The sequence below is a fragment of the Macrobrachium rosenbergii genome, chromosome 44 (assembly GCF_040412425.1).
Source record: "Macrobrachium rosenbergii isolate ZJJX-2024 chromosome 44, ASM4041242v1, whole genome shotgun sequence".
NCBI lineage: Eukaryota > Metazoa > Arthropoda > Malacostraca > Decapoda > Palaemonidae > Macrobrachium > Macrobrachium rosenbergii.
In genome coordinates this window covers 27916488-27943069 of record NC_089784.1, presented here as the reverse complement: position 1 = coordinate 27943069, position 26582 = coordinate 27916488, and the positions used below count along the sequence as shown (strand labels likewise).

The following is a 26582-nucleotide window of genomic DNA, read 5'->3' as shown; positions in this document are numbered from 1 at the left end:
GGGTAGGAAGGATGAATAAGAACGCTAAACGGTCGGATGAGGAAGTGAAAGGTTTTGTGCAGGGAAAAACTCAGATTATTTAAGGTGTTACCGCGTGACATAAGGGAAGATCAGGGAAGGGTATACAGGAAGATGAAAGTGAGAGATAAAAAAAATTAGGCGGCTGTGAAAATACACAGGTGAAGGTGAGCAGGGACTTTTGGGGATAATGAGAAGGTGCTCTACAGGAAGGTGAAAGCAGAGTGAAAGGTTAGGGAACAAGTAGATATGAGAATTTAAGGTACGATTTCGATGTATAGGGTACGACAGTTTGTGAGGTACGATTTTGATTCAAGTTAGGTACGATTTTGATTTAATCAGTACGACATATAGCAGGAGTGATAGGGGTAGAACAGTGCAGGTTTAACAGGTAAGTGGATCTTGTATTAAGTGTTTTTATTAAACAATTATTTTAGAAATTTTGAAAGTAAAAAAAGCTGTATGTGGCACCCATTGACCCAGAAAAGGCTTGTGAAAGAAACAACAGGAGCCATTTGGAGGATGTTGAGGATGTGTAGAAGGTGAATTGCTGGGAGCAATTAAACGTTTTCGTAATGAAATCGACATGTTTGTTAAATTGTGTAGACAGGAGAGTGACTGGTTTGGTGCAAAAGTGGTTCTGAGATAAGGGTGTTTTGTGTTTTTAGGTCTACTGGTTGTTAAGAAATTATTTTCAACATCTTCATTCTTGATTAACTCCAAGCTGTTTTTAAGTTTTATCCATCGGGAGACGTCTGTTCAGTCCACTAGATTAGTGCTTATATTATACTTCAAGATAACTGAATAAAACCCAATAATAAAAACTCATTTGAAAGGTTATTTAACAGTTACTTAATGCACTACCCTGTACCCAGCATAGTTTGCTTACGGTATTAACTTGTTAGCATACTGTTTTTCAGTAATTCTTGATGTCCCTGGTTGAACGCCTTATCAGGGGTCATGACAGTTTATCAGTATTTTAAATTTCCGCTTTGATTATTTTATTTGTTCCTGTCACTATGCCTTAGTGATATCGTTCTTTCAAAATATTCATTTCATGATTAGAGATGAGTATCTTCTCTTATCTTACGTATGCTGTTTGTGGGTAATTTGTCTTTTGTTTTTAAATCTTTGATCGTATTCTTTTTAGTTTGAATATCTTTTTCTTATCATTTTATTTTGCTGATTCAGCTTTGGAAATAGCTAATGCTATTCCTGAAGATGACGACGAGTTTCTGGTGATATTTATGCAAAAATGTCATCATTTTGATGGGAACCTGTTGACTAATCTCATTTTACTTTCTTGGGTGATTTATAGTACATTCTGCAATCAAGTTCTCTAGCAACTTTTACGATGTAGTCTAGTTCTTGGGAAATGAAGCCGCCCTGCTGGAAGTTGAAAGTGTAAGTAGTTCACGTTCACGGGATCCTGCGCCCTGGCAAACTGCGTCTGGTTGTGCTTGCTGAAAGCACATCTGTGACACACACACACTAGATACTTTCAGAACACCCTCAGTAGCAAACCAATCATTCTCTCTCTCTCTCTCTCTCTCTCTCTCTCTCTCTCTCTCTCTCTCTCTCTCTCTCTCTCTCTCTCTCTCTCTCAGGGGAGTTTTTGTCGTTGTTATGTAGGTCGCTACCAGTTCTGGCTGTAATGCAGTTGAAAAACGAAAAAGAGAACTGTAGTTGTGGAAAGGGAGGGGCGGTTCCCACTGACGTAGTCATCTCAAACGACATTTGATGTCTGTGCGGTCTGTACCTTGGTCTAAGAGAGAGAGAGAGAGAGAGAGAGAGAGACCATGGCCGGTACTTTTGACATACGGGCCGAGGTCAACCGATTTTGATTGTCTTGTTACTCTGATATATCCTTTTAGATTTTGTGACCTTTCTTTTTTTATTATTACTTGTTTCTTGCTCCGAACGGACCTTAATTGAAATGGGTCAGTGGCAGGAAGATTGTTTTAATCTTTAGGAGGACTGGGAAAGTGAAGTAATGGTGGTTATAAACAGGACTTAACACGTTCTGTTTATTCTTATAGATTTTAGGAACGACGAAAAATTTGAGTGCTTCATCATCCGCAGTGTCTGATTAAATGCATAAGCATTTACATACTTCTGTCCGTTAGTCACTCCATATATATATATATATATATATATATATATATATATATATATATATACATATATATATATATATATATATATATATATATATATATATATATATATATATATATATACATACATACATATATATATTATATACATACACACACATACACACACATATATATATATATGTATATATATATATATATTTCTGACTCATATGGGGATCGAACCCAGGTTGCAGTTTCTTTTATGACTTGTGTGGTTCAGTTGGCAACGCCCTTGCCTTTCAGTTGAAAGACCTGGGTTCGATCCAGATGTGAGTCATATATTTAGTTCTGTTCCGCACGTTATTGTGTTATTAATTATATATATATATATATATATATATATATATATATATATATATATATATATTATATATATATATATTTACAGTACGTAGTTGGAATGGCTGTAAAAGGTTTTAGCCTTTTGGTCCTCAGTACGCCCTTTGGAACTTTATTCCATGTGGCTTTTTTACGTACACCTATTGAAAGAAAAACTGGTAGACTTATTAGTGAATTATTATTGACGTGTATTAATCAGTTTTCCTGCAAGATGCAATTTGAGCTGTTTTGTAAATTCAAACTAAAATTATATGAATTTATATGTAAATAAATGACAAACTTTCGGTTTAGGGATCAGAATGATTAATTGATATGACACTGTTTATGGGCAGTTTTCACAGCTGTCTATAAATAGTGCCAAGCCAGTTAACGTTTCTGAACCCTAAACCGAAAGTTTACCGTCTTGCATGGAAAATTAACGCTATGCGCCAGTAGCAGATTATTATTAAGTCTACCATTTTTTTTTTTTTTTTTGGTAGGTCTCAAAACTTCTGGATAACCTCTGAAATGATTTTGCGGCTTCTTTCCCGGACTGGAAAGTCCCACAAGCGGAAGAAACCGTAAAGACAAAAAAAAAAAAAAAAAGTGTGGGGTAAAAAAATGAACACGGAAGATGACCTTCTGCTAGTTTTTTCCTTTTCTCCCATCAAGTAATCTCGCATAACCTAGATAGGGCTCTAGAGAACCTAGAATCTATGAGCATCAAAGCCGGAATGCGGTTTGTTTTCTCTTCTCTCTCTCTCTCTCTCTCTCTCTCTCTCTCTCTCTCTCTCAGATATTTTCTTCGAGAAGCTTCAGCGATTTATTTTGGTTTTCAGAATTGCAGTTTGCTCATTAATTACTCGTGTAACAAAATACGATGAAGAGGCAATTCAGAGAATTGTAAAAGGAATGTTATGTTTCGAAGTACATGAAAACTGGTACATGATAAAAAGTGTGAAATAAGGAAATACACTTACAAAAGTAAAACAGTTTTTGTGTATATACTTATTAAAATCTTTATGCCAGTCTTCTTTTATTTTCGTTATTTGCTTAGGCGACATTCCAACCTGATTAGAATTTTTTCTTGATAATTATAGAAACATTACATGCGACAGTTCAAATGGCCTAGATGAAAATCTCTTGTATTTACAGCATCCAAATTTCAGGAGTGAAAATAACCATGCTGGGAGATGGTCGGGGAGATGTGTCTCCCTTCATCTCGAGAAACCTTCTTAGGAGGATTTAATTGTTTGTGAAGTGAATTTTGAAAAATAGATATGCATCTTTCATGCACAGAGATCTCGTTTTCGTTTACAAAATGAGATACATTTTGTGATGGTGGTGAAATTCTTCAGGTGAGGATTGATAAACTGTGCTCTCAAAGGACTTTGTAAAATATGTATATGTATATTGTGGTGTGGTGTAAGGCAGATCGAAAAATGGAAAACTGATCAAGGTGAATGTATACTGAAACAGAAAAATAATCATGAGGTGCATATGTTAAATATGGTGCCTACTCCGAACACACATACTTGCTCAACCCGATAAAGGAATCACTTAATTACCTGAAAGTCTGTTGGTCTGTCCACAAGAGTCGTCAACATGGTGAGCTTTCTCAGAGCTTTGGCCCGCTGCCTCAAGTTCTCATGGTAAGTGCTTGCTGTGTTTCTTCTACATCAGAAATGGTTTGGGTGTTTTCTTTTCATCAGTAGTTAGTCTCCTTTTATTTCCTATTCTCCCCTCGCTTTTTTAGTTAAGTTTAGTTTCCAAATTCTTACACCACGGACACACATGTATATGTATACATACACACACACACATATATCAAACACCACAGCACAGGGAAGAAATGGAACACGGTTTTAGATCCTGATCAGTGTTAGGTTTATTGCTAACTAGGCCATCTTCAGAACGCTGTTACAAACTGGTAGAGATTCATAATATATATGCTAACAGGACAGTTTGTATGTTCGTGTGTACTGTCCTGCTAGCATATAATATATATAATGAATTGCTGCCACTTTGTATCAGTCCTCTGAAGATGGCTTAGCAATAAAGCCGACAGTGGTCAGGCTCTGCAACCGTGTGTCATCTCTTCCCTGTGGTTTTTGGCATATGAACCCACTTGTAAGAGAGATTGAAAGCACGCACACACACATATATTATATATATTATTATTAATATTATTATTTCATTAGACGAAACCTATCCACATGGAACAAGCCCACGGGGCCATTGACTTGAAATTCAAGCTTCCAAAGAATGTTGATTTCAGCCTCCACCGCAGACCCCATACTGCAGCAGTAACTGATTATGATACAAAACCAACGATTTTTTCATCGGCCTGGGGGAGGCGCGAACTCGCGACATCTAAGCGGATGCCATGACGCTAGCCATCAGATGTATATATATATATATATATATATATATATATATATATATATATATATATATATATATATATATATATATATATATATATATATATATATATATATAGCCACTGACATCTTATCAATCCCTTCATCCCTCCGAATCGTTCTGTATATATATTTGATTATCGTATAAAAAATGCTTCCTGTTGCACATAGTAAGAAATTTGTTAAAATACCACCAAGAAAAGCAGTCAAGTTAATCAACATTCCGACAGTTGCCTCGGAAATGTCGTGGCAGTATTGTCCAGCCATTTCACAATCAAACGCCTTTTAATTTCAATCAGGTTTCAAGTCTTTTTGTTGCGACTGAAAGGTTTGCTCTTGACCAAGCAATCGTGGGAATATGGCCTTTCAGTTCTCGAAAGCACTTTGTAAGCTGCATGAATAAGTGATTGGGAATAATGGTTGTATCATCTAATTACAAACAACTTTGGTAGAGGCGATAGAAGTAATATTATTGTGCGGCTTACTCGATATGGTAGATGTAAAACCAGTTTGTCTTCTTGAGGACTAACGGAGAATTTAAGGTTTTAATGGTATTCAAGTGGCTACTGATGAGAGAGAGAGAGAGAGAGAGAGAGAGAGAGAGAGAGAGAGAGAGAGAGAGAGAGAGAATGACCTCAGTAATGCGGACATGTTCAAAAATTTCTCATGAACCCTCACATTTTGTACGCCAACCTTCCTCATGGTCTAATGGGTTGGAAAACTGTAGAAGAGACGTCTACAGGAAATGTAAATCATTATTTAGGGAATTGTTCTTGCATATCTGTCACGTGACCTACTGTAGAAGGTACGCTGATGAATGGAATGGAAATGAGTGTGGGAAAATACTTTTTTTTATTACCATTTCTATTATTTTCAACTAATATACTCTATGCGTATAACCGCTTTATTTCATTGCGCTTTCAGTAATTTTCATTTGCACAGACATATAATAAATACCTATTTGCATTTACTTATGGACATTTTTTTTAATTCAATATGAATTGTTGGCTGTGCCTTGACTAGTGTTTCATCCTAATATATTTTAATAGGAATTTCCTTTTACCTCCACTCTCTCTCTCTCTCTCTCCAAAAGAGTCAAGTCATTCAAATATATCACTTGCGTGCGGAAGAGTTGAAAAGGTCAACCAGAAATATGTATTAATGATGATGCATTTAACCAGAGTAATAGACAGCTGCGATTAGTTTTAAAACGCTGCTCTCTCTCTCTGTCTGTTTGTCTGTCTGTCTTTCTGTCTGTCTGTTAACATAAATAGCCACTAGGATTCCTTACACAGTCACGCAGAACACTTACGAAACTCGATCCATCGTCCGTTGATAGTCGAAGGAAAGTTGACAGTTCTCCAGGGGAATTTTGACTGATGATCGTAAAACGATCGCGATTTACATAATATTTCTCCCGTTTTCCTCTTCTTTTTTTTTTTTTTTTTTTTAATTTCTCTCGTTTTTATTTCGTTCTACGCCCTCTCGTGGATTTGTCGGTGCGCGGGGAGGTGACGAGGTGAAGTTATAAATACCCAAGAGTCATCTTTTATCTTGGGCTATTTAGTATAGACAAGTGACGCCATTTATGGTTTTGTGTTGCGGTAATTTTTTTTTTCGTCGGTTGCTTTTGATGTCGTTCTTAAAAAAACTATACTTCTTCGTTCGGTTGTTCTGTTTCTCATGTGGAGTGGGATATCTTGTAAGCATTTTATTACCTGACATTATTTTTTATTGCCGCTTGTCAGCATTTTCGTCTAAGTATTTTATTATACATTCAAATATGCAAATATCTTTTCCCCTTAAAGGACGTCCATTCACTTTCACAAGCGTGTAGGTTGGCGTATATGCAATTTACATTCTCAAGTGACTTCAATTACACATACAAGTAGTTGCAGCCTCGTGTTGCGACGAGTTTATTCTAAAGAGAATGTAGAAGAAAACTGTTATTTCGCGGACACTCAACCCAGTCGCCTCCGAAAAGCCTTTTTTCTTAACCACGACGAAATGAAAGATACGACCGAGATCTTGGCTGTGACCAGCAAGCCGCGAATCGAGGACTTTGCGAAGAAAGTACTGCGATTATCCTCACCGCCGAGTGACATTCACCCTCGAGGTTTCTTTGCAAATGTCTTACGCCTTGTGAGGAACACAGAGCGTTGGAGAGGTCATTCGGTAGTGCTTTTTTTTTTCTTTTTACTTTTACGGAGGTGCTGTATATCTGTAATTACCTATGCATATATTTGTAAGAGAGCAAATTCGATGTATGTTTGTTTTCTCAAGTTTAGAAATTATGTAAACGAAATTAAGATGTCATTCGTTGGCCTTGTCTTTTTCGTGTTGCTGAATCGAAGAAGAAACCTTAGAACCTTCTTTCATTCCAGCACGCCAGTCCTTATCATGATGCTCCTTGCACCACGTGAATATTAAGGCCCATTATTTCTAATAATTATGACACCATCTCCCCATCCAATTCTTCCTGGATCCTCTGCCTCTCCCCTCCCCTCCCCCGCGGCAGAGTCCCTTGTTTTAACAATGTTTAAAGTTAACATTTACTTCAATTCTCTTTTGCATTTTCATGTTCATGTCATCCATAATGCTAACTGTTTTACTTTGACTTTTATAATTTACTACGATACCATCTTATTATCCATTTTTATTTTGCTGTTATTTTGCTCCAGAAGCTTCGTTTATTTCGTTTATTTCCCAGTTCTTACTGCAGTTACTGGCACTGATTCCACTCACGCAAAGAACACTTCACTACTTCACTCACAAGTTTCAACTTCGCTTTCATTCGAATCTTTACTTTTTTTTCCACAACTTTTGCAAAGGTCCCAATGACTTTCTTGCCTCACCAAGTCGTGACTCATTTACTTTTAAATAGTTGTGAGTCAACCACACCATTCTTTGTTGTTATTCTTACTGACATTCACTATACTATCGCTCTACCTTCGATTTACAAGTATTCTAGGTATTCACTTTCTTTTCTCAGGTAATCTGAAACCTTTTTTTTTTTTTGTAGGTACGATGAATTTTTTGTCTTTTTTTGTGCATGATTTTAAAGATATCAGGCATTTAGTCAGAGATAAGTGGGAGTACTTACTTCTCTCTCTCTTTCTTTCTTTGATACACGCCACGTTTCTACATTTATACCATGCAAAACTTATATTTATTTATATATATATATATATATATATATATATATATATATATATATATATATATATATATATATATATATATATATATATTCTGTTTATATATATATATATATATATATATATATATATATATATATATATATATATATATATATATATATATAATGTATGTGATAACAGATTCATTTGTAAAGTCATAAGGACAATGGACATATTGACATAAATTTAAATATATATAAACATATATAACTACAAATAGGTAGTTTGTATACCTACCTGCATAAAAGCAAATGCATATGTATGGACAATAGTATTGTTACGCGTCATATTCACATTGTTTCTAAGTAAGGTCACTAACCTTCGTAGACACTAATTATATTTACAAACATGGACACCCAGCTGTCTTTCTTAGCGATTGTTTTAGAGCTCTCGGTTAGAATGCGACAAATCTTAATTTCCTTTTCAATTTTCATTTTGTGTTGTTAAAAATGAAGTAGTTTATTATTAGAGATAAATTGTGCCAGCCTGATTTCTAGTTTTCCCTAAAAGAAAACTATTGTGCCGGCTTTGTCTGTCCCTCCGCACTTTTTTCTGTCTGCACTTTGTTCTGTCTGCCCTCAGATCTTAAAACTACTGAGGCTAGAGGGCTGCAAATTGGGACGTTGATCATCCACCCTCCAATCATCAAACATACCAAATTGCAGCCCTCTAGCCTCAGTAGTTTTTGTTTTATTTAAGGTTAAAGTTAGCCATCATCGTGCTTCTGGTAACGATATAGGATTTGCCATCACCGGGCCGTGGTTAAAGTTTCATGGGCCGTGGCTCATACAGCATTATACTGAGACCGCCGAAAGATAAATCTATTTTCGGTGGCCTTGATTATACGCTGTACAGAAAACTCGATTGCGCCGAAGAAACTTAGGCACATTTTATTTTTAGTTGTTGTTATATATTTTGCTTTTATGATTTGCTCCGTGAATCAGTTGAAAAATTAAAAACAATTTTCATTTTTTTGTTCCATTTTTTTTTTTTATTAAGAGGTAACATTGTATGTTACAGTTAAATTTAATAATTTACATTCCAGATGAATTCTAGGCGACACTGTGTTTAGAGGTACAACAAAAAACCAGTACTAGCATTTCTGTGGATAATTGCTTTCAAATACTTTGTTTTTGGCAAATGTATCTAACTGGAAATCATTCACATTTCACTTAATTATCATACCTTCATACTTTAAATACTAAGTTGTAAATACTTTGAATTATTTTTCATGATGCCGTAATGAGATAAGACCTTCAGTTTATTTAATTTTTATTTGCCAGTGTATTTTCCTCTTTTCTTTTTTATAATTTTCACTAATAAGCTGTCTGACATTTTAATACGAGAGAGAGAGAGAGAGAGAGAGAGAGAGAGAGAGAGAGAGAGAGAGAGAGAGAGAGAGAGAGAGAGAGAGAGAGAGAGGAGAATTTCTCTTCAATAGTCCTCCCTGAAATTAAGAGAAGAGAACGGGAAATATTTAGAAAACGAGAATTTGATCGCATACCTTAAGGGGAGACTAGTTTTTGCGAGTGGCTGTTAATTGCACTTCTGAGTATTGTGGGTTATAATGTTTTTTTTTTTGTATAATTAATTTTCTGGGGTCAAAATACCTTTAATGACATGAGTTATAAGTCAGTGATTTTAATAATCTTGTTCATTAGAATAAATGTACGTACAACCTGTTACTTCGATTTTTACTCGAATTCGGAATATTCCTTTGCTTTAAGAAAAGAATGTTAAGGTCATAACAGTCGCTTCATTCTAGTAAATCGATATCTCTGGGACAAGGACGAATTCTTCATAAGATCACTGAAATTCAAGTGGAAGATAATACGACCAAAACTTAGTATCGTTCAAAATTCAATAACATGAAATTCACGTTTCAACTTAGTGAGGGAAGGTGAACAAGATTTTAATCCAATGTTAGATTATGCACTCTAGATTGCGTGGTAGACTTGGATAGTTAAGCAATCTCTTTCCTGCATTTCCTGCTCTGATTTTTCTCAGGTATGTGTGGGCGATTGTACATTCATACACCTTTCTTTTTCCTGACCAGTAAAATAGAATTGGCAGAGAGATGTATTGGTGGTAATTTGAGCAAAGAGTTTTTTCTTTGGTGAATTTATAAATCTTGATTTTATATTCTGGCCATTCTGTTTGAATGTGTACAGACACACACACACACATATATATATATATATATATATATATATATATATATATATATATATATATAACACAAAAACTCCGTTTATATATATATATGTAACGAGGACAGAATTAACACTTTTGAAGGTGTACGTAACGTGCTCCAACGATCTTTAATCATGAAACGGAGGCGTATGAACGTTCGCTCACGGCAACACTTACATCTATTTTCTTCTCTCTCTCTCTTCTCTCTCTCTCTCTCTCTCTCTCTCTCTCTCTCTCTCTCACTCTCTCTCATCGTCTCTCTCTCTCTCTCTCTGTGTGTGTATCGCCTCTCTCTCTCTCTCTCATTGTTTTCCGAAGTTCACCACCCGAATCGCACTCATTCTCACCAAATCAATTAAATGGACCATTTAAAGAAACGCAATAGTTTCTACAAAAATAGGTTTATTATTCAAATAACCCAACAAAAATGAATAAAACAAAGCAAAGATTAAAATGCATAATAAATGAAATATCGAGTTAGATAACTAAACTCTGAACTGCAAAACACTTCTGATTAAAGAAGTCTCACTATGGCTAATAGCCTGAAAATATCCAAACTCACACATACTCCCCAAATCAATAATTAGTCATGTCAAAAAACCAGTCTACACATGTTATTCGAAACAGTCCCATTGTCCACCGACATCTGTCCACAGACATCTGTCGGAAGAATCAAACATGATAGAAAACTCCCAAAAATATATGAAATGCAAAACACAATAATGGAAAGTGTAAAATGCATAGCCAAGATATGGCAAACGTAACATGACAAAACAATAATATAAAAGAGGTATGAATATTCATATTAAATCTCCCACACCAGTTCAAAAGTTCATAATGATTAGAAAATCATGGTAAAAATCACAAGTTCAATTTTCTCCCATAAAAACAGAGATTTCAAAGTCTACCTTATCTGCCGATTTCAAAGCCTGGATCCTCTCCAAAGCTACGTCTAGACAACTGCAGTTCTATCACGTTAATGAACGATCAAACTCACTTTTAGGCAGATTTTGGCGTAATCTAGATCAAATTAACGCACGTACTCACGAATATACATAACACTTCGGAAGATCACCTGACTGTCAATATTGCTGAGGAATCAAACTATTTGCTGAACACAAAGATTTTACCTCGAGTCTCTCGACCTAGTTCCATCTGACTCCATAAATTCTTTCATCACATCTTAAAGCATTGAAGCTATGTGAAATGCATATATGTGTCCTTTAAAACTTGTAGCAGCCATATTTTCTGAAATAGAGCTCGGCCACCACATAAGAGCGTCTCGCTCTCCTTAACGGCAAACCAAAACAAAAGCATATGTATAAAACATAACAGAATAGAGCTATGCTCAATTAGCAATGTCTACTGCACTGCAGCTTTAAGGACTGCTCTCATGACGCACTTCCAAAGTCACTGGGGTTGAGTTCTTAGAGCCTTTACATGTAATCTTACAAACACGAATAAGCTTTACTACTCCCACAACAAGAATTATCAGTAAAATAGCTATTAAGACAATTGAAATTGTCGGCATAATATATTCCTGATACTGGAACATCACGGAATCGTCAATGTCTTCCAACGGTGGAACCGTCATTGGCACCTTGGTTGTAGGTACCTCCACTACCAAATGCTCGTTATGCGTATGACGCATAATTATCTTCTCGGAACTGTTGAATACAGCACGGCTAAGTACGAGAAATTCCGTAGACATGATTCTGCAGGATGAATCAAACTGCTTGGATCCTCGATGAACGAATGTCGTCGACTTGTTGCTCTGGCACATCATTGTAACTGCATACTCCTTGCAAAACACGGCATGAAGAGTACTGGTGGACTCAATGTGGTAATCTCGCAGGAACTGTCTAAAGTCACATTCTGTCGGAGTCTGTCCATGAACTAATGATAACTCACAACCACCCACAGACACAACTCGCAACTGGAAAATACTACTGTCACACATACTTCTCTCTAACTAAAGTACAACTCTGTCTTATAATCAATCAACTCCCAAAATGAACATGGTCTCTAATCTATCCCATGTCACTCTGAGTCTCCCAAAAACACTCGAAAAAGGTCTAATAACAAAAAGGTTTCATGTTACTGAACCAAACAAAACCACTAATGCAAAAGTCAAACACTCACAATGTGAACTAATTCCAAGTTTGTATCTCAGAATAATCACAGTCAACTCACTATTAAGCACAATAACTCTACGGAACTCACTCATAAAAAAAACCTATCCAACAAAAAAAAAAATACTCGAGAATCCTATCCAAACACTAAAAGGTATCATATCTCGTAAAAGACATGAAAGTTCTACTCCGGTTAGCAAACATTTCGCAACACCTGACTAACTCTCAACAAAATAGCAATTGACGTAATGGCAATCGCTCCCATGATCATAACAATTACAACTACTCACAATACAGCTCCCTTAATTTTAAAAAAAAAGAAACTGGAAAAAAAAATCCAAATACTCAAATACGATCTCCCAACCCGAAAAAGATCAGACTTGTTCGGTCCGATATACTAAGTACCTCCCCAAAAAAAAATCCTAAACAACACACACATTGCGTCAGATGATGAAATACATCATAACACAACAACACACTAACACACGAGTCAAATCTCGTATGAAATTAGCCCATGTCTCAACTTCTAAAATCATTCGAAAACAAATGACTAAGAACTTCAACATCCAAAATGAACAAGAGACAAAAAAAAAAAAAAATCATCATATATATACAAACATCAACCCACTTATCTCTAACTATATACCTAACTATATACAAACGTTCCATTACATCCCAACTTTCTTTAACTTCGAAATATGGGTCAATTTCGTCACTCCAGTGTTTACATCTTTAACTACAAATCTATTCCCTCTTTTGATCTCTACAATCTCAAAAGGTCCGTGGAACTTCGGACTTAATTTATAATTCAGATCATTCCGAACATTCACTTTAACAAACACTCTATCACCCATCGAAAAAGCTACTCCCTCGATTTCGCGTTACTTTTCTCTACCATTGCACGCGAACTAAGTTCAAGTTCTTTACTGATACGTGCAAATCTTTTCTCGCTGTATTTATCAACGAAGTGACCGTAACATCACCCTGAACACACTCTGGTAACAAATCAAAAGGTCCTTTCAACTTGTATCCATACAAAGCTTCTGCTGAGATATCTTAATTGTGTCATTCATCATAGTATTGATACTATATCGCACTTCATCCAAAGATCTGTCCCAATGTGTATCGGAACCTCCCACCGTCATGCGCAAAGCTTCGATTACTTTCCGATTCGCCCTCTCACATAACCCATTTGCTTCAGGTCTATACGGGATTATAGATACTTTCTTTATCCCCAACAAATTAGCAAGACCGTCTAAAGTCTTATTAATAAACTCCCTACCATTGTCTGTGATCAGACATTCTGGAACACCATATCGACAAATTATCCCCTTAAAGAACGCTATAGCAACTTCCTCAGCTGATTTGTATTTCAGTGGGAAAATCTCGACAAAGCGAGTCAACTCATCAACAACTACTAATAAATGTCTATAACCATAAGCGGACTCTGAGAAGTTACCCAGAATATCCATATGCACTCTCTGAAACGGCCTATGTGGTATGGGATATGAACCCAAACGACACGACACTGTCGTCGCTGAAATTTATTCGCATTGCAAATAGCGCACTTCTTCACAAAGGCTTCTACTGCGGAAAACATATTTTTCCAAAAGAACTTTGACCTGACGTTTTCATACGTCTTGTCTACACCCAAATGAGGAGAACCAAATTTACAATGTACAATGTCTAGAACTTGTGGTACTAGACTCTCTGGCACGATGATTTGTGTAATCTCACCCATGCTTCGAGTACTTGCAAGTTATACTTAACTTTTCTCACCAATAAATTATTCTCCAACTCTAGACCAGAAAAAGGCAACTTATACCCTTTCTTCGGTGAAACTCCCTTAAGAAATGCCTTAGCATCTGACAACAATTTATCTTCATCTTGCTTTTGTTCCAGCAAGCCTATGTCCCAAGTGACATTTTCACCCGTAATATAACACACTGCGTTACTCTCACTATCACGAATAACAATCTCTCCCGAGACTGCCGACTCACTATTTCTCCCCGAAGTATGCACTGTAGGAACGTGTATGTCCTCTACATGCGATCTCTCAGAACTACTAATATCAGAGACATTAGACACCAAATATTTACTCTCTTCTCCACACAGGATTCGGTGTGTATTTCCTCATCCTCGACCGGAAAATATCTGCTCAATGCATCTGCAACTACATTATGCTTACCTTCAATGTATTTGAGGTTTGCATCAAAATCTCTCAATGTTAGGAACCAACGTGCTCTCTTGGGCGACAAATTTGGCTTATTAAAAGCTCTAACAACGGTTGATGATCTGTAAAAATCTCAACTTTATTTCCCAACAACAACATCTTAAAATGAACAAGGCTAGAGACGACTGAAAGCCTCCTTGTCCACAACTGACATCAGCCTTTCGTTACTACCACGTGTTTTGAACTTTCTGCTATAAAAAGCAATTGGGTGTAATTTCCCTCAAATTTCTGCATCAAACACGCACCTATACCTTCCTGACTCGCGTCAGTCACTAAGGTGAACGGTTGACTAAAAATCTGAAACTTCAAAACTGGTGGGTTCACCAAAGCGTTCTTAAGCTTCAAAAGCTAATTGTTGACTATCACCCCAAACAAACTTAACGTCTTCTCGTAACAAATCTGTCAATGGCGACGCTATTGTAGAAAAATTCCGCACAAAACGGCGAAAGAAACCTGACATACCTAGGAACGAACGAATCTGTTTCCTGGTTTTGGGAACTGGAAAATTCACAATGGCTTTAACTTTTCATCATTCACTCTAACTCCTCTTTAGAGATAACATGTCCTAAATAGACAATTTTCTCTTCAGAAACTCACATTTGGCCAATTTGACCTTTAACCCAGCGAACCGTAATCGCTTGAGGACTTCTTTTAACACCTTTAGATGTTCTTCAATTGTATCTGTGCATATGAGAATATCATCCATGTACACAAACACCGACTTTCCTAACAAGCCATGAAGTACTGTGTTAACCAGTCTAGTAAATGTTATTGGGGACCCTTGTAATCCAAAAGGCATCCTATTAAACTCGTAATGTCCCTTTGGTACCGAAAATGCTGTATATTTACGGCTACTCTCACAAAGGGGAACTTGTAAAAACCCTTGCATAAGATCTATAGATGAATATATATTCTTGCCACCGATCTCAACAAACAAATCAGGCAAACAAGCTACCGGATATCTATCTGGGCATGTTTTTTCATTCAATTTACGAAAATCTACACAAACTCTGATACTACCGTCTTTCTTAGGAACTGCAAGCAAAGGAAAATTAAACGGAGAATTGGACGGTCTGATAATGCCTTCCGACTCCCACTTCTGAACTTCTTTTTCTACTTCTTCTCTGATCTTAAAAGGAATTCGATATGCTGGAATATATATGGGATTTGTACCCTTTTCTAGGCGGATTGAATGTTCTAAAACATCTGTAACTCCTAATTTATCTCCCTTCAAAGCAATGATATCTAGATATTCAAGTGTTCATGTAGAACCTGACTTCGGAACTGTTGCTCCTCGTTAGGAAACATATTCCCGTCTCCACAAAAACTCACTAATTTATGCTCTTCATTAAACTCTTCAAAATCAATTACATAAGTACCCTTGTGATATTTTTTCACTGAGTCTTGATAGCTAACTAATTCTACTGAAGTCACGCCTGCGACTGAAATTTCATTCACTGACACGGTACTCACAACGTCTTTGAATTTCTCGGTTCCCTCAACAACGCACACTTGAGAAGGAAACTTTTCTTTTCAGCGACACTTTAACTAATGTAGGAACTCGCGGTTGCAATTCAACATCTTCCAACAAAAATCCTTTGAAAGATCTTTGCGGAATATCTTCACTCTCTAATGAATGTGTTACACATGTCTCAGACTGTGTCTTAAGTTTCTCACAAGTTTTTTTCCTGTGTATATATGGAACAAAACAACCTGACTCACCTATTGTAATCCCCTGAACTCCCGTAAGAATGTTGATGTTATGTCGCATACAAGAAGGGTGTCCTAGCAAAACCATTTCACCTAAGGCTAATCCTTCTATGACCAAAAATGATTCTCTACTATTGTCTTTCCACCGATACAAAGCGTAAGAAATGACGAACCTAAAATATTCAGTTTTCTCGCTTGTACATCACACACTGTCTCACTAGAAGGGACTAATTTGCACTCTGGAAACCTCGAGTGAAAAAGGTCAGCATTTACTAAGTTAACTGAGCTACCAGAATCAATGAAAATATGAATTTCATTGCCATTAGAGAATCCACGTACAATCGGCCTAGGTTCTAGTGACTCTACGACCTGATTAGTCATTATCCTGTGTCTGTTTTCGAACTTATCTTGTGAAAATTCTGCTGTTCCTTTGTGTATCTAGAACTTGCATCATGTGGAATTCTCCTGTCATATCTAGAAAAACCTCCCGTGACTTCCTGAATAATCTCTATTCTTCGTGGCTGGGCAAAATCTCCATCCATGATCTGAAGATTTGCAAACTGAACAATATCTCACTCTGCAATTTGATTTACTATGGCCTATTTTATCACAATTAAAACAACGTGTCGTTGTGACTGATCTCTCTGGAATTTTCTTCGATTCTACTCGTGCACATGTCTTCGCTGTTGCATCATTTCCCGAATGCGAGCGACTATCATTATTCTGTGGTTTGGAAACCGCAGCTGACACATTTGCACCTCCCTGTACAAAACTACTGTCCAGTGTCGGGCATTTTGCTAGATTTTTGTTAATCTGTGCAAACAAAAGGATTCGTCTGTATCCTGATCAATTCTCTTATCAAACTATCTACAATTACATCTGGGACCGACGTTAAAAGGCAAGCAAAGTGTAACAATCTTTCAAAATTATCTAAGGAGATATTATTTCCAGTTACCCATGGAGAACCTGTTATAGATTTCTTTAACTCAACTACTGCATCAAATAAATTCGCACTGTATGTGACTAGTGAATCATTGCCCTTCTTTATTTTGAGAAACTCGCAAATTCCGAACTGCGCATTCACGTTGAACTCCGCCATAAGTAGCTCGTAGAAATTTCTGCAGTTCATTCCAAGTTTTACACCTTCTGAACCCGAAACTGCGTGCTCGTTTCCCAATATCTCCTTTATCTAAATCCAGAAATGATTTAGCCTCTGTTAAAGCTTCAGCGCCATTCGTAATTTTCTTGGAATTCAGATAATTGTTCACTGACTCAATGAAAGTTTCTATATTTTGGGTTGGCTTTCCGTCAACTAGCCCTTTAAAATTTGTAATTCCCGCACAAATGTTCGTCACTTTATGCACCACAATTGATTGGGATGTGCTTGCTGCATCGTCCGGCATTTTGTGAGTAATCACACGCCCTGAGCGTAACAACATAAAAAGAGAAACCAAAAAGAACACTAGAGAAAGGCACAAGTTACCCCCTCTAAAAGAAGAACAGAAAACGGCGTTCTGCGCAACTTACGAGAATGGGGTACTTACCAATTTTGAAACAGAAAACGAAGTACCTATCTCTCAACTTGCTAACCTGTGACGTCACCCATTCGACGGCTCAGCAAAAAAGGACACCCAGCGCGCGATTATTGTTGAATAATCACTTTGCGTAATTAACTCACAATCGCCACTATTCACACTTATTTGGGTATTTTGTTAACCCCAAAATTGCTCTAGAGATCATCCAGATCTATTTCACAACTCCCCACTCCCAGTACTCGAATAGAAACGGAAAAAAAAGGAAAGGTTCCCCGTATTTCACACGTAATCACGACCTACTCAGTCATTCAACACTGACCCGTCGCCTTAGCTCTTAGGTGAAGTCGCCTATGCCTTGGGCATCAACGTTACCAATTAGTCTATTAGCAATCTCTCTTTCGCCATCATTAAAGACATTAAAATCATGCTGCCACCATTTAAAATCAAAGACACCGCTGCCGCCATTTCATTCTGACACGGCTGCCACCATTACATTCAGACACGGCTGCCACCATTACATTCAGACACGGCTGCCACCAATATTCAGACACCGTACTCACAAATATACATAACACTTCGGAAGATCACCTGACTGTCAATATTGCTGAGGAATCAAACTATTTGCTGAACACAAAGATTTTACCTCGAGTCTCTCGACCTAGTTCCATCTGACTCCATAAATTCTTTTCATCACATCTTTAAAGCATTAAATGGACCATTTAATGAAATGCATATATGTGTCCTTTAAAACTTGTAGCATTCATATTTTCTGAAATATATATATATAAACAAATATATATATATATATATATATATATATATATATATATATCTATATATATATATTAAAAGAGTTTTTGTGCTTCTCAAAATATAAACATATATAATAACTGTATCTCTCAGGTATGAAAAAGTCAGTGTAAGATTAACTATTTGAAAACTACTTATCCCAAGTACTGTAACGCCAAGAATTCTTAATGGCCAATGTAGATTGTCTCGACCTAAGTACCACCCCTTGGGCGTATTCTATAAGAAGAGAGAAAAGATTCGCTTGACCAATTCCGACCTCAGATCTTCTCGGTCCAGTTGGTTGAATGTCTTTGACCTTTCATGTCGTAGTTGTTCGGAAGCCAAAATTTTGTTCTGGCATTGTAAGTTGATGATAAAGTACCTGATGCAATGCAGTATCTCTATTAATTTAATCGTGATTGCATGAGAGTTTTTATTGCACGCACATGTCATTAAATGTTCCTTGGCCTACCCCTAAAGTATAGATAGCGAGGAAGATAAGTACTCTCTTTGACACTGTTATCAAGCTTCACTATCACTCTGGTAAAACTGATCATCACCATTATTATTATTATTATTATTATTTTTATTATTATTATTATTATTATTATTATTATTATTATTATTATTATTATTATTATTATTATTCCTTTGTGATATTTGGCAGGAAGTTACCCCAAGGTCCCTTGAGTATTGAACTCAGATAATTAGAACAAACCATTTTTCAGGGCAAAATCGTCAAAAATTCAATATGGATACCCTTCATACATGACAATCAAATGAAAATATATCACATGCACATCAGTTTCCAATCGTATGTTACCTCAAAGCAATTTATGTCAATTCAAAATAGTGAATTCTGTAATATGCGAAAATAACAATACCTACTTTTTTTTTTTTAAGAAACAGTAAAACTGTCAGTAACGTTGGCCAATACTCTAAGCTGAAAAGATTGCTTGGATAACTAACGCCAAATTCTCCGGGATATCAGTGAAGCTTTAGAGCCATCCATTCAGGAGCAATGACGTTTGAAACAATTGTAATATTCTTTTATTAGGGTGAAGTTTGCTCATTGACATGGACAGTTGGTAAGTTATATCATTATTTGTATTATTATTTATTATCATTTATTGTTATTATAGCTGGTCAATGACGGTCCTATACAAGAAAAAGTAAAACATAATGTATAACAAGGTATTGGTCTCCAAGCAACGAAAGTCTGCAGACCAACTGTACCTTTTGAAATAGTTTTGCTTTTGCTATGGTTATCATGCTAACTGAATTCCCATAATGATAACTATTTCAAACGTTTTCTTCAAACTGTAAAATCTTGCAAATAAACTTATCAGAATGGGAAAAATTATAGAAAATGCTGACTAAGCGTCGGTATTCGTAGAAAAAAGTAAGTGAACTTTTCGTTCCTTGGTGGTTTATGCTGTGGTTGCAAGTAGATCACTTTTTTTCGTTATAAGTTATTGTTGATACATTTTTTATTGCAGAGAATTTACAACCTTCAATGCCCTTCTAGTTACTGGAGAGTGGTCACCAACTATTGTATAAGAAGTCGAAAAATATCGGGTCATTATTTATTTTTTTTTTTTTGAAAAGGAAGCGTGTTGTCCAGATTTCATGACCTTGAAACGATAATGGCTATTATTGATACAAATCTTACTGAACAGCAATAAAAGAAGCATTAATAGTTGGGGTAGCTGCTACGGCCATCATTTCTCCCTCGTTTTTCTTTCCCCTATCGTGCTTTGCAGGTCAGCACAACGCAATAGGTCATCCCTTCCTGATGATAGAACTCTCATGCCACCTCATAACGCTCATTTTTATTATTTCCTCTACCCAGTTCTTCTTATCATTTCCTGTGAAGAAGTCGAGGTTAACGCAAAGCTCTGAGGGCGACCTTGGCATTTCAGAGTCACGGTTAGATCTGCAGTTTAAAAAAAAATTTTTTTTTTTTGCAGGTATATCTTGATTCATTTCCTTTTCCAAGACAAAAGTTGTAGTTACTGTTGTTGCTGTAAGATTTAGGGTTGTTTTTCATAACTATCATCAAGATATTCGTAATTTTCAAACGTGAAGATGGTTGTGACATGAAGATCTTATGATTTGGATGTTTACGTATTTTTCTTTTTCTCAAATACTTGCAGTATGCATGTATATGGATAATTTATATTATAGCTTGAAATTTGAACGTAAAATATTATTAGTATATATATAGATAGAAATATTACTGGTAAATAGATAGAAATATATATTATTGGTATATAGATATAAATTTGAACGTAAAATAGCTCATTAATTATTCAAATATGTCGGTTTGTTTTTATTTTTCCTTTAAAGTTTTTATTATTCAGATTTTACACTTTTTCCAGAATATGAATAAATGGTTAATATAAATTATAAATGCTCATACACAGAAACAAACATATATATATATATATATATATATATATATATATATATATATATATATATATATATATATATATATATATATATATATATAGGGACAATGACATGGTTAATGTCATTTCAGTCTGTATGAAGTGTAATATCTGGTGGACATGTTGTAATTGATGTATATATACATGCGTGATGTCGCTTGTTTATCAGATATTGTTGTTGTTGTCGTTGTTGCCATCCAGTTTTAGACGTACATCACCATCATACTTATGCCATTATACAAATAACACTTTTAGCACATTCTGAAAAATTGATAAAATTAGACAAAGATCACTGTTTATGAGGCATTGATATCTCTCTGTCTGAAGCAAATGCCCTTTCATTTGGTCTCATATAGTGAATTACAAGTCAAGTATTTATCCTTCAGGTTATATAGAAGCAAAAATGTACGGATATAAATGGTTACTCAGAAGTAAGTTTTTGAACAGAGAATAGACTAAACAATAAATTTGACACGTGATGGTCTGAAAACGCAACGTCCGTAATTACTGTTATATTTTATTTTAGTTTGTTTTCGGCTTAATGTGATTTGTGGCCAGAGATGACGCAAACGTATCTTTTGGATGGTTTGTTTAGTTGCTCCTTTGAAATATTTCCCATTTTCTAATATAACAACTCTTGTTCGTTTTCTATAACTACGTTACATATTTAAAGGGTATACTATGTTATACAAGGAACTTTTGTTTACGCAACTTCTCTGTTGGTTAGCCATAGTCCGGAGGTCCACAACATATCTCTTACTCCTTTTCACACCTTCCCATGCTTAAGGGCCACATTATGGCGGTGTATACGCAGGCATAAGTCAGATTCGTGTAAACAAATGAACTTTATTTGTGCATGTATGCAGATCGCTGTTGTTTTATGTTTAAACTTCATGTTTTATGTATGCAAATTTTAAATTCAAGTGACAGTACTTACTGAGACATTGAAATTGTTAGATATAAACTTACGAAGAATAACTAGCAATGCTGAATTCTCGTATACCAGTTTATTAGTCTGTTGGAGAGATCTTAGAGAAGAATTCTTGAAAATACAATTTCACATGCCCGTTAGTCGTTTTTTTCGCCTTGACATAAAATTGTAAAAACATTTCTCTCTCTCTCTCTCTCTCTCTCTCTCTCTCTCTCTCTCTCTCTCTCTCTCTCATGGAAGCATGATGATAGCATGTCCAGCTCCCAATTGGTTACCTTTGTGCGAATTACGAACCAGATGAGGAGGGGCGAATGAGATGAGCAGATTTCCCAAAATCCGTTATACCTCCGCTGGCCTAAACAATGAATTATGTACCTGGCTAATAGTTGACTAGTGGGTTGCCGCTGGGTTGGGGAGAGAGATATACTAGACGCATGTTGCTCCATCAAAATGTATACTATCAAAACGGGAAGCCCTGGCAGGCAATCCTTACCCCACTGGAGTGAAACCACTTCAAGATATTCATAAGATATTACTGAAGCATGTTCGAAGCATTCGTAAGGTATTACTGAAGCATATTTGGAACATTCATAAGATATTACTGAAGCATGTCTGGAACATTCATGAGGTATTACTGAAGCATGTTTGGAACATTCATAAGGTATTACTGAAGCATGTTTGAAACATTCGTAAGGTATTACTGAAGCATGTTTGGAACCTTCATAAGGTTTTACTGAAGCATGTTTGGAACATTCATAAGGTATTACTGAAGCATGTTTGGAACATTCATAAGATATTACTGAAGCATGTTTGGAACATTCACAAGGTATCACTCAAGCATGTTTGGAACATTCATAAGGTATTACTGAAGCATGTTTGAAACATTCATAAGGTATTACTGAAGCATGTTTGAAACATTCATAAGGTATTACTGAAGCATGTTTGGAACATTCATAAGATATTACTGAAGCGTGTTTGAAATATTCACAAGATATTACTGAAGCATGTTTGAAACATCATAAGATATTACTGAAGCATGTTTGAAATATTCACAAGATATTACTGAAGCATATTTGAAATATTCTTAGGGTATTACTGAAGCATTTTTGAAATATTCATAAGATATTACTGAATCATGGTTGAAACATTCGTAAGTTATTAGTGAAGCATGTTTGAAACATTAAAATATTCTCCTCACCCCAAGGCATGGGCCTTAATATGATAAGCATGCTTATCACGCATCTCAGTCGAACTATTTTACATCCTTCTCTCCAGGTCTTCTTCACCTTTCATACTTATGCCTATCTCTTTCTCCCCCTCCCCAACAAGCGTACGGTGTAAGATCATGCTACTCATAAGCTCAGTCGCTAGTTTCTTCAAGCTCCACCTCATGGCACCGGTTATTACATTAATAGCTGTTAAATTAGCCATGGGAATTGCCCACTCCATTCTGGAATGTCATGGGTTAGGCATAAATTTATGTAATGGGACAATCACTCTTTTGAGTGTTTACGCCTATAATTTTGTTAATGATATGCAAGTACTGTGCTCTAATTTGTATTACGGTAAAGACTTAATTACTTGGAATTTTAATGAAAGTAGGTTAAGAGGAGACCTTCCTCCATATACAAGGCACAATTTACCTGAAAATATAAGTTGAATGAGTAAGTAGCTCACATAAGTTGTGCTATTTTTACTTAAACTCCTGACAATATTGTGGCCTAATTGGGAGCTTTATGAAGGAAACGCTAAAACGGCATAAGAAAATAGCAAAAGCTGAAGATTGTAATTAGAAGCAAAATTACGGAAAAGTCTAAGCAAAATGGTCTGATTCTGAGATATAATCTTCCCTCCGATATATATTATAAACACATTCACAAATTATAAAAATGTGATTGCTAATAAATTGATACAAGAGCATGGACAATACCTAATAAATTGTTAGGAATGAACTCTGTCGTCATAGATATGACAAATTGATTATTGTAATGTAATTCGCATCAGACAAACATTTCACTATTAACAGAGGCTGATTAGCATATGATGAATAACAGTTTGTTTCTGAAAATTTCAAGCCTTAAAGATAAAACAGGCTGTCTTAAACCACATCGATTCCTCTTTTAAATCGCAAATATAGTCTTTTAAGGTTTTCAGGACTTCATAAAGCGAGCGTTTTAGATGTTGACGACTTCGGAATTTTGTGGCTGATTTCCAGGTTAATTGTTAACAGCTTCTTGTAGTTTTTATTAAATGTGATCTTGATTAGCTATACTGTCTATGGTTTTCGGGTACAGCAGTGACTCGATGATAAAAATGATTTATTGAAACACGTCTACGTGAAAGTTTAAATACGATACCTAAGAGTATTTGCCGTTGGGGATCTGTTTATGAAATTTCATCATTTTCCACCATTAACGCAAAACTAATAGAAACTGTCATAATTTTTTGAACAGATATTTCATTTAAGTACAAAAGCAATTATAAATTAATGTACTTTTATTATTATTATTTTAATGTGAAAAATGAACTCCATTATTATAATCACTGCGATTTTATCTTCTGACTCGGCCATATTCCTTGACTGACTTGGCTTCTGTTGTGGATGATACGCGTTTCGTTACATCACTCAACTTGCATTTTGACAATTTTACTGGTCGTAACAAATTGCTTTTTGTTCCCCGCAACACCGTTGCTGTGTTACGTAACGTGACGTAATATGACATGACACATTCGCCCTCGATACGAAAGTATCGTAACGAAATCAGTCTTATTCAAAGGATTTCCTTCATTTGGTTGGTTCTAAAAAACGCGTTTTTTTTTATCAGTTTCTACCTCCTGGTACTCCATTTATTGATTTATATTTTTCGTAGACTAAGTCTAAATCAGAAAGAGGTGAACTGTTATGTCAGTTGGTCGTCTGCGGTCTTAACTGGAATATTAAAGGAAGGAAAAAACTCATAAATCATAATTATTTGATAAGATTAGCTTTCGGTAAACCAAAACACATTTTGGAGGACTGTTCAGAGTATATTTCATTTGAAAAAAAAATCATAGTATTGACTTTTTCACTTAACTTCATAATATATGTTCCTTTCGAAAGATATAAAAACCTTGCTATGGTCTGAAAGTAGGTGATAACACCAAAAATGTTATTACATTTTCTCCCCGACATTGGCTTCCGTGCAAAGCATGACAGTAAATGCAGTCAAACGACGACGAACTCCGAAACATTATGTTGTCTGTTCTTCTTTTTTTGCTTATTTTGTGTTGCAGTGAAATTTCCGTTTCTTTTTACGAGCTAAATGTGGTCTGCATGCGTAAGATTACTCTAACAGTTTGTAAATGTACCAAACCAGACAGAAAAGATAGTCAAGATTGATACTGTTATAATCAAAAGCATTGATTCAAGAATTTTAAACGATTTTCGATGACTAGTATTATGAGTAAATGTGATTTAAACCGCAGGTCCCTTGTTGATCTGTTTTGGCATTCAATACAGTACTTCTAGACTTGTCAAATCTGTCAAGGGGCTGATGTAGTTATGAAGCGGGACTGCCAAACGTAAAAGGACTTCACCGCATTCTGTGGTTTGTTTTTCTCTTGCTTGTTGGTCTTTTATTCATTTATTTATTTTTTATAAGGTGAAGTGTTTAGTATTACCTTCTTTGTAATGTGCCATTGTTCTGGTTCAGATGTGTGTGTGTGTGTGAGAGAGAGAGAGAGAGAGATAGAGAGAGAGAGAGAGAGAGAGAGCAAGGGTTTGAGAAATGCTGGCCAAGTAAAGTACCTCGTCATGTAACGGTCTGGTGGGAAGATAAGTAGCAGGAAGAGAAACATAAACTGCTTTTCCGATGCGAGAGCTGGCATTGTAGGTTATACGGGCGATTTTACTAATTGTACTGAGGTATGACTTCACTTACATATGTACAGTATGTATAAGTCAAGCTTATTCAGATTTCCTTTTGACACTAGTAACAGCAAAGATTCCACGTATACATGAAAATTCTCTCTCTCTCTCTCTCTCTCTCTCTCTCTCTCTCTCTCTCTCTCTCTCTCTCTCTGTATAACCAGGCTTCCTTGGACAGAGCAAGTTGTACTGTTGTCGCCAATTGTAAATTCTACTTCTGTCAAGTTTTTCTAAATAGTTCTGTTCTACTTAGTTACAGCAAACCAGTAATGTGCATATGGTTACACACACTCACTTTACACACACGCACACACACACACACACACACACACACACACACATATATATATATATATATATATATATATATATTAAAGTGAGTGTATATGAGCACGTTATATGTATATTTATAGATGTATATATACTTATATGTAAATATACTGTATATATGTGTATAAGACACACATATATATATGTGTATACGAGTATGCATGGTTGTGTTGTATTTCTTAATGTATTCTTTTTTATGTTGTATTGAAATTTTACGTATTATCATTTGAATCAATCTAAATCATATTTTG

At 35.7% G+C, this 26582-nt stretch overlaps 1 protein-coding gene across 5 annotated transcripts in view; it reads left to right on the top strand.

The window, feature by feature from the left end:
• mwh (multiple wing hairs) overlaps window positions 1-26582 on the top strand; it is a 302166-nt gene that overhangs the window by 126048 nt on the left and 149536 nt on the right. For 2 of the 5 annotated variants that reach the window (XM_067088147.1, XM_067088146.1), the window contains exon 2: window positions 3651-4147. The exons of 2 other annotated variants lie outside the window; for them this stretch is intronic. In XM_067088147.1, coding sequence (XP_066944248.1) covers window positions 4101-4147 — 47 coding nt within the window. In that variant the 5' untranslated portion in view covers window positions 3651-4100. The remainder of the gene's footprint in view (window positions 1-3650; window positions 4148-26582) is intronic. One more of the 5 variants, XM_067088148.1, reaches the window with a different exon arrangement.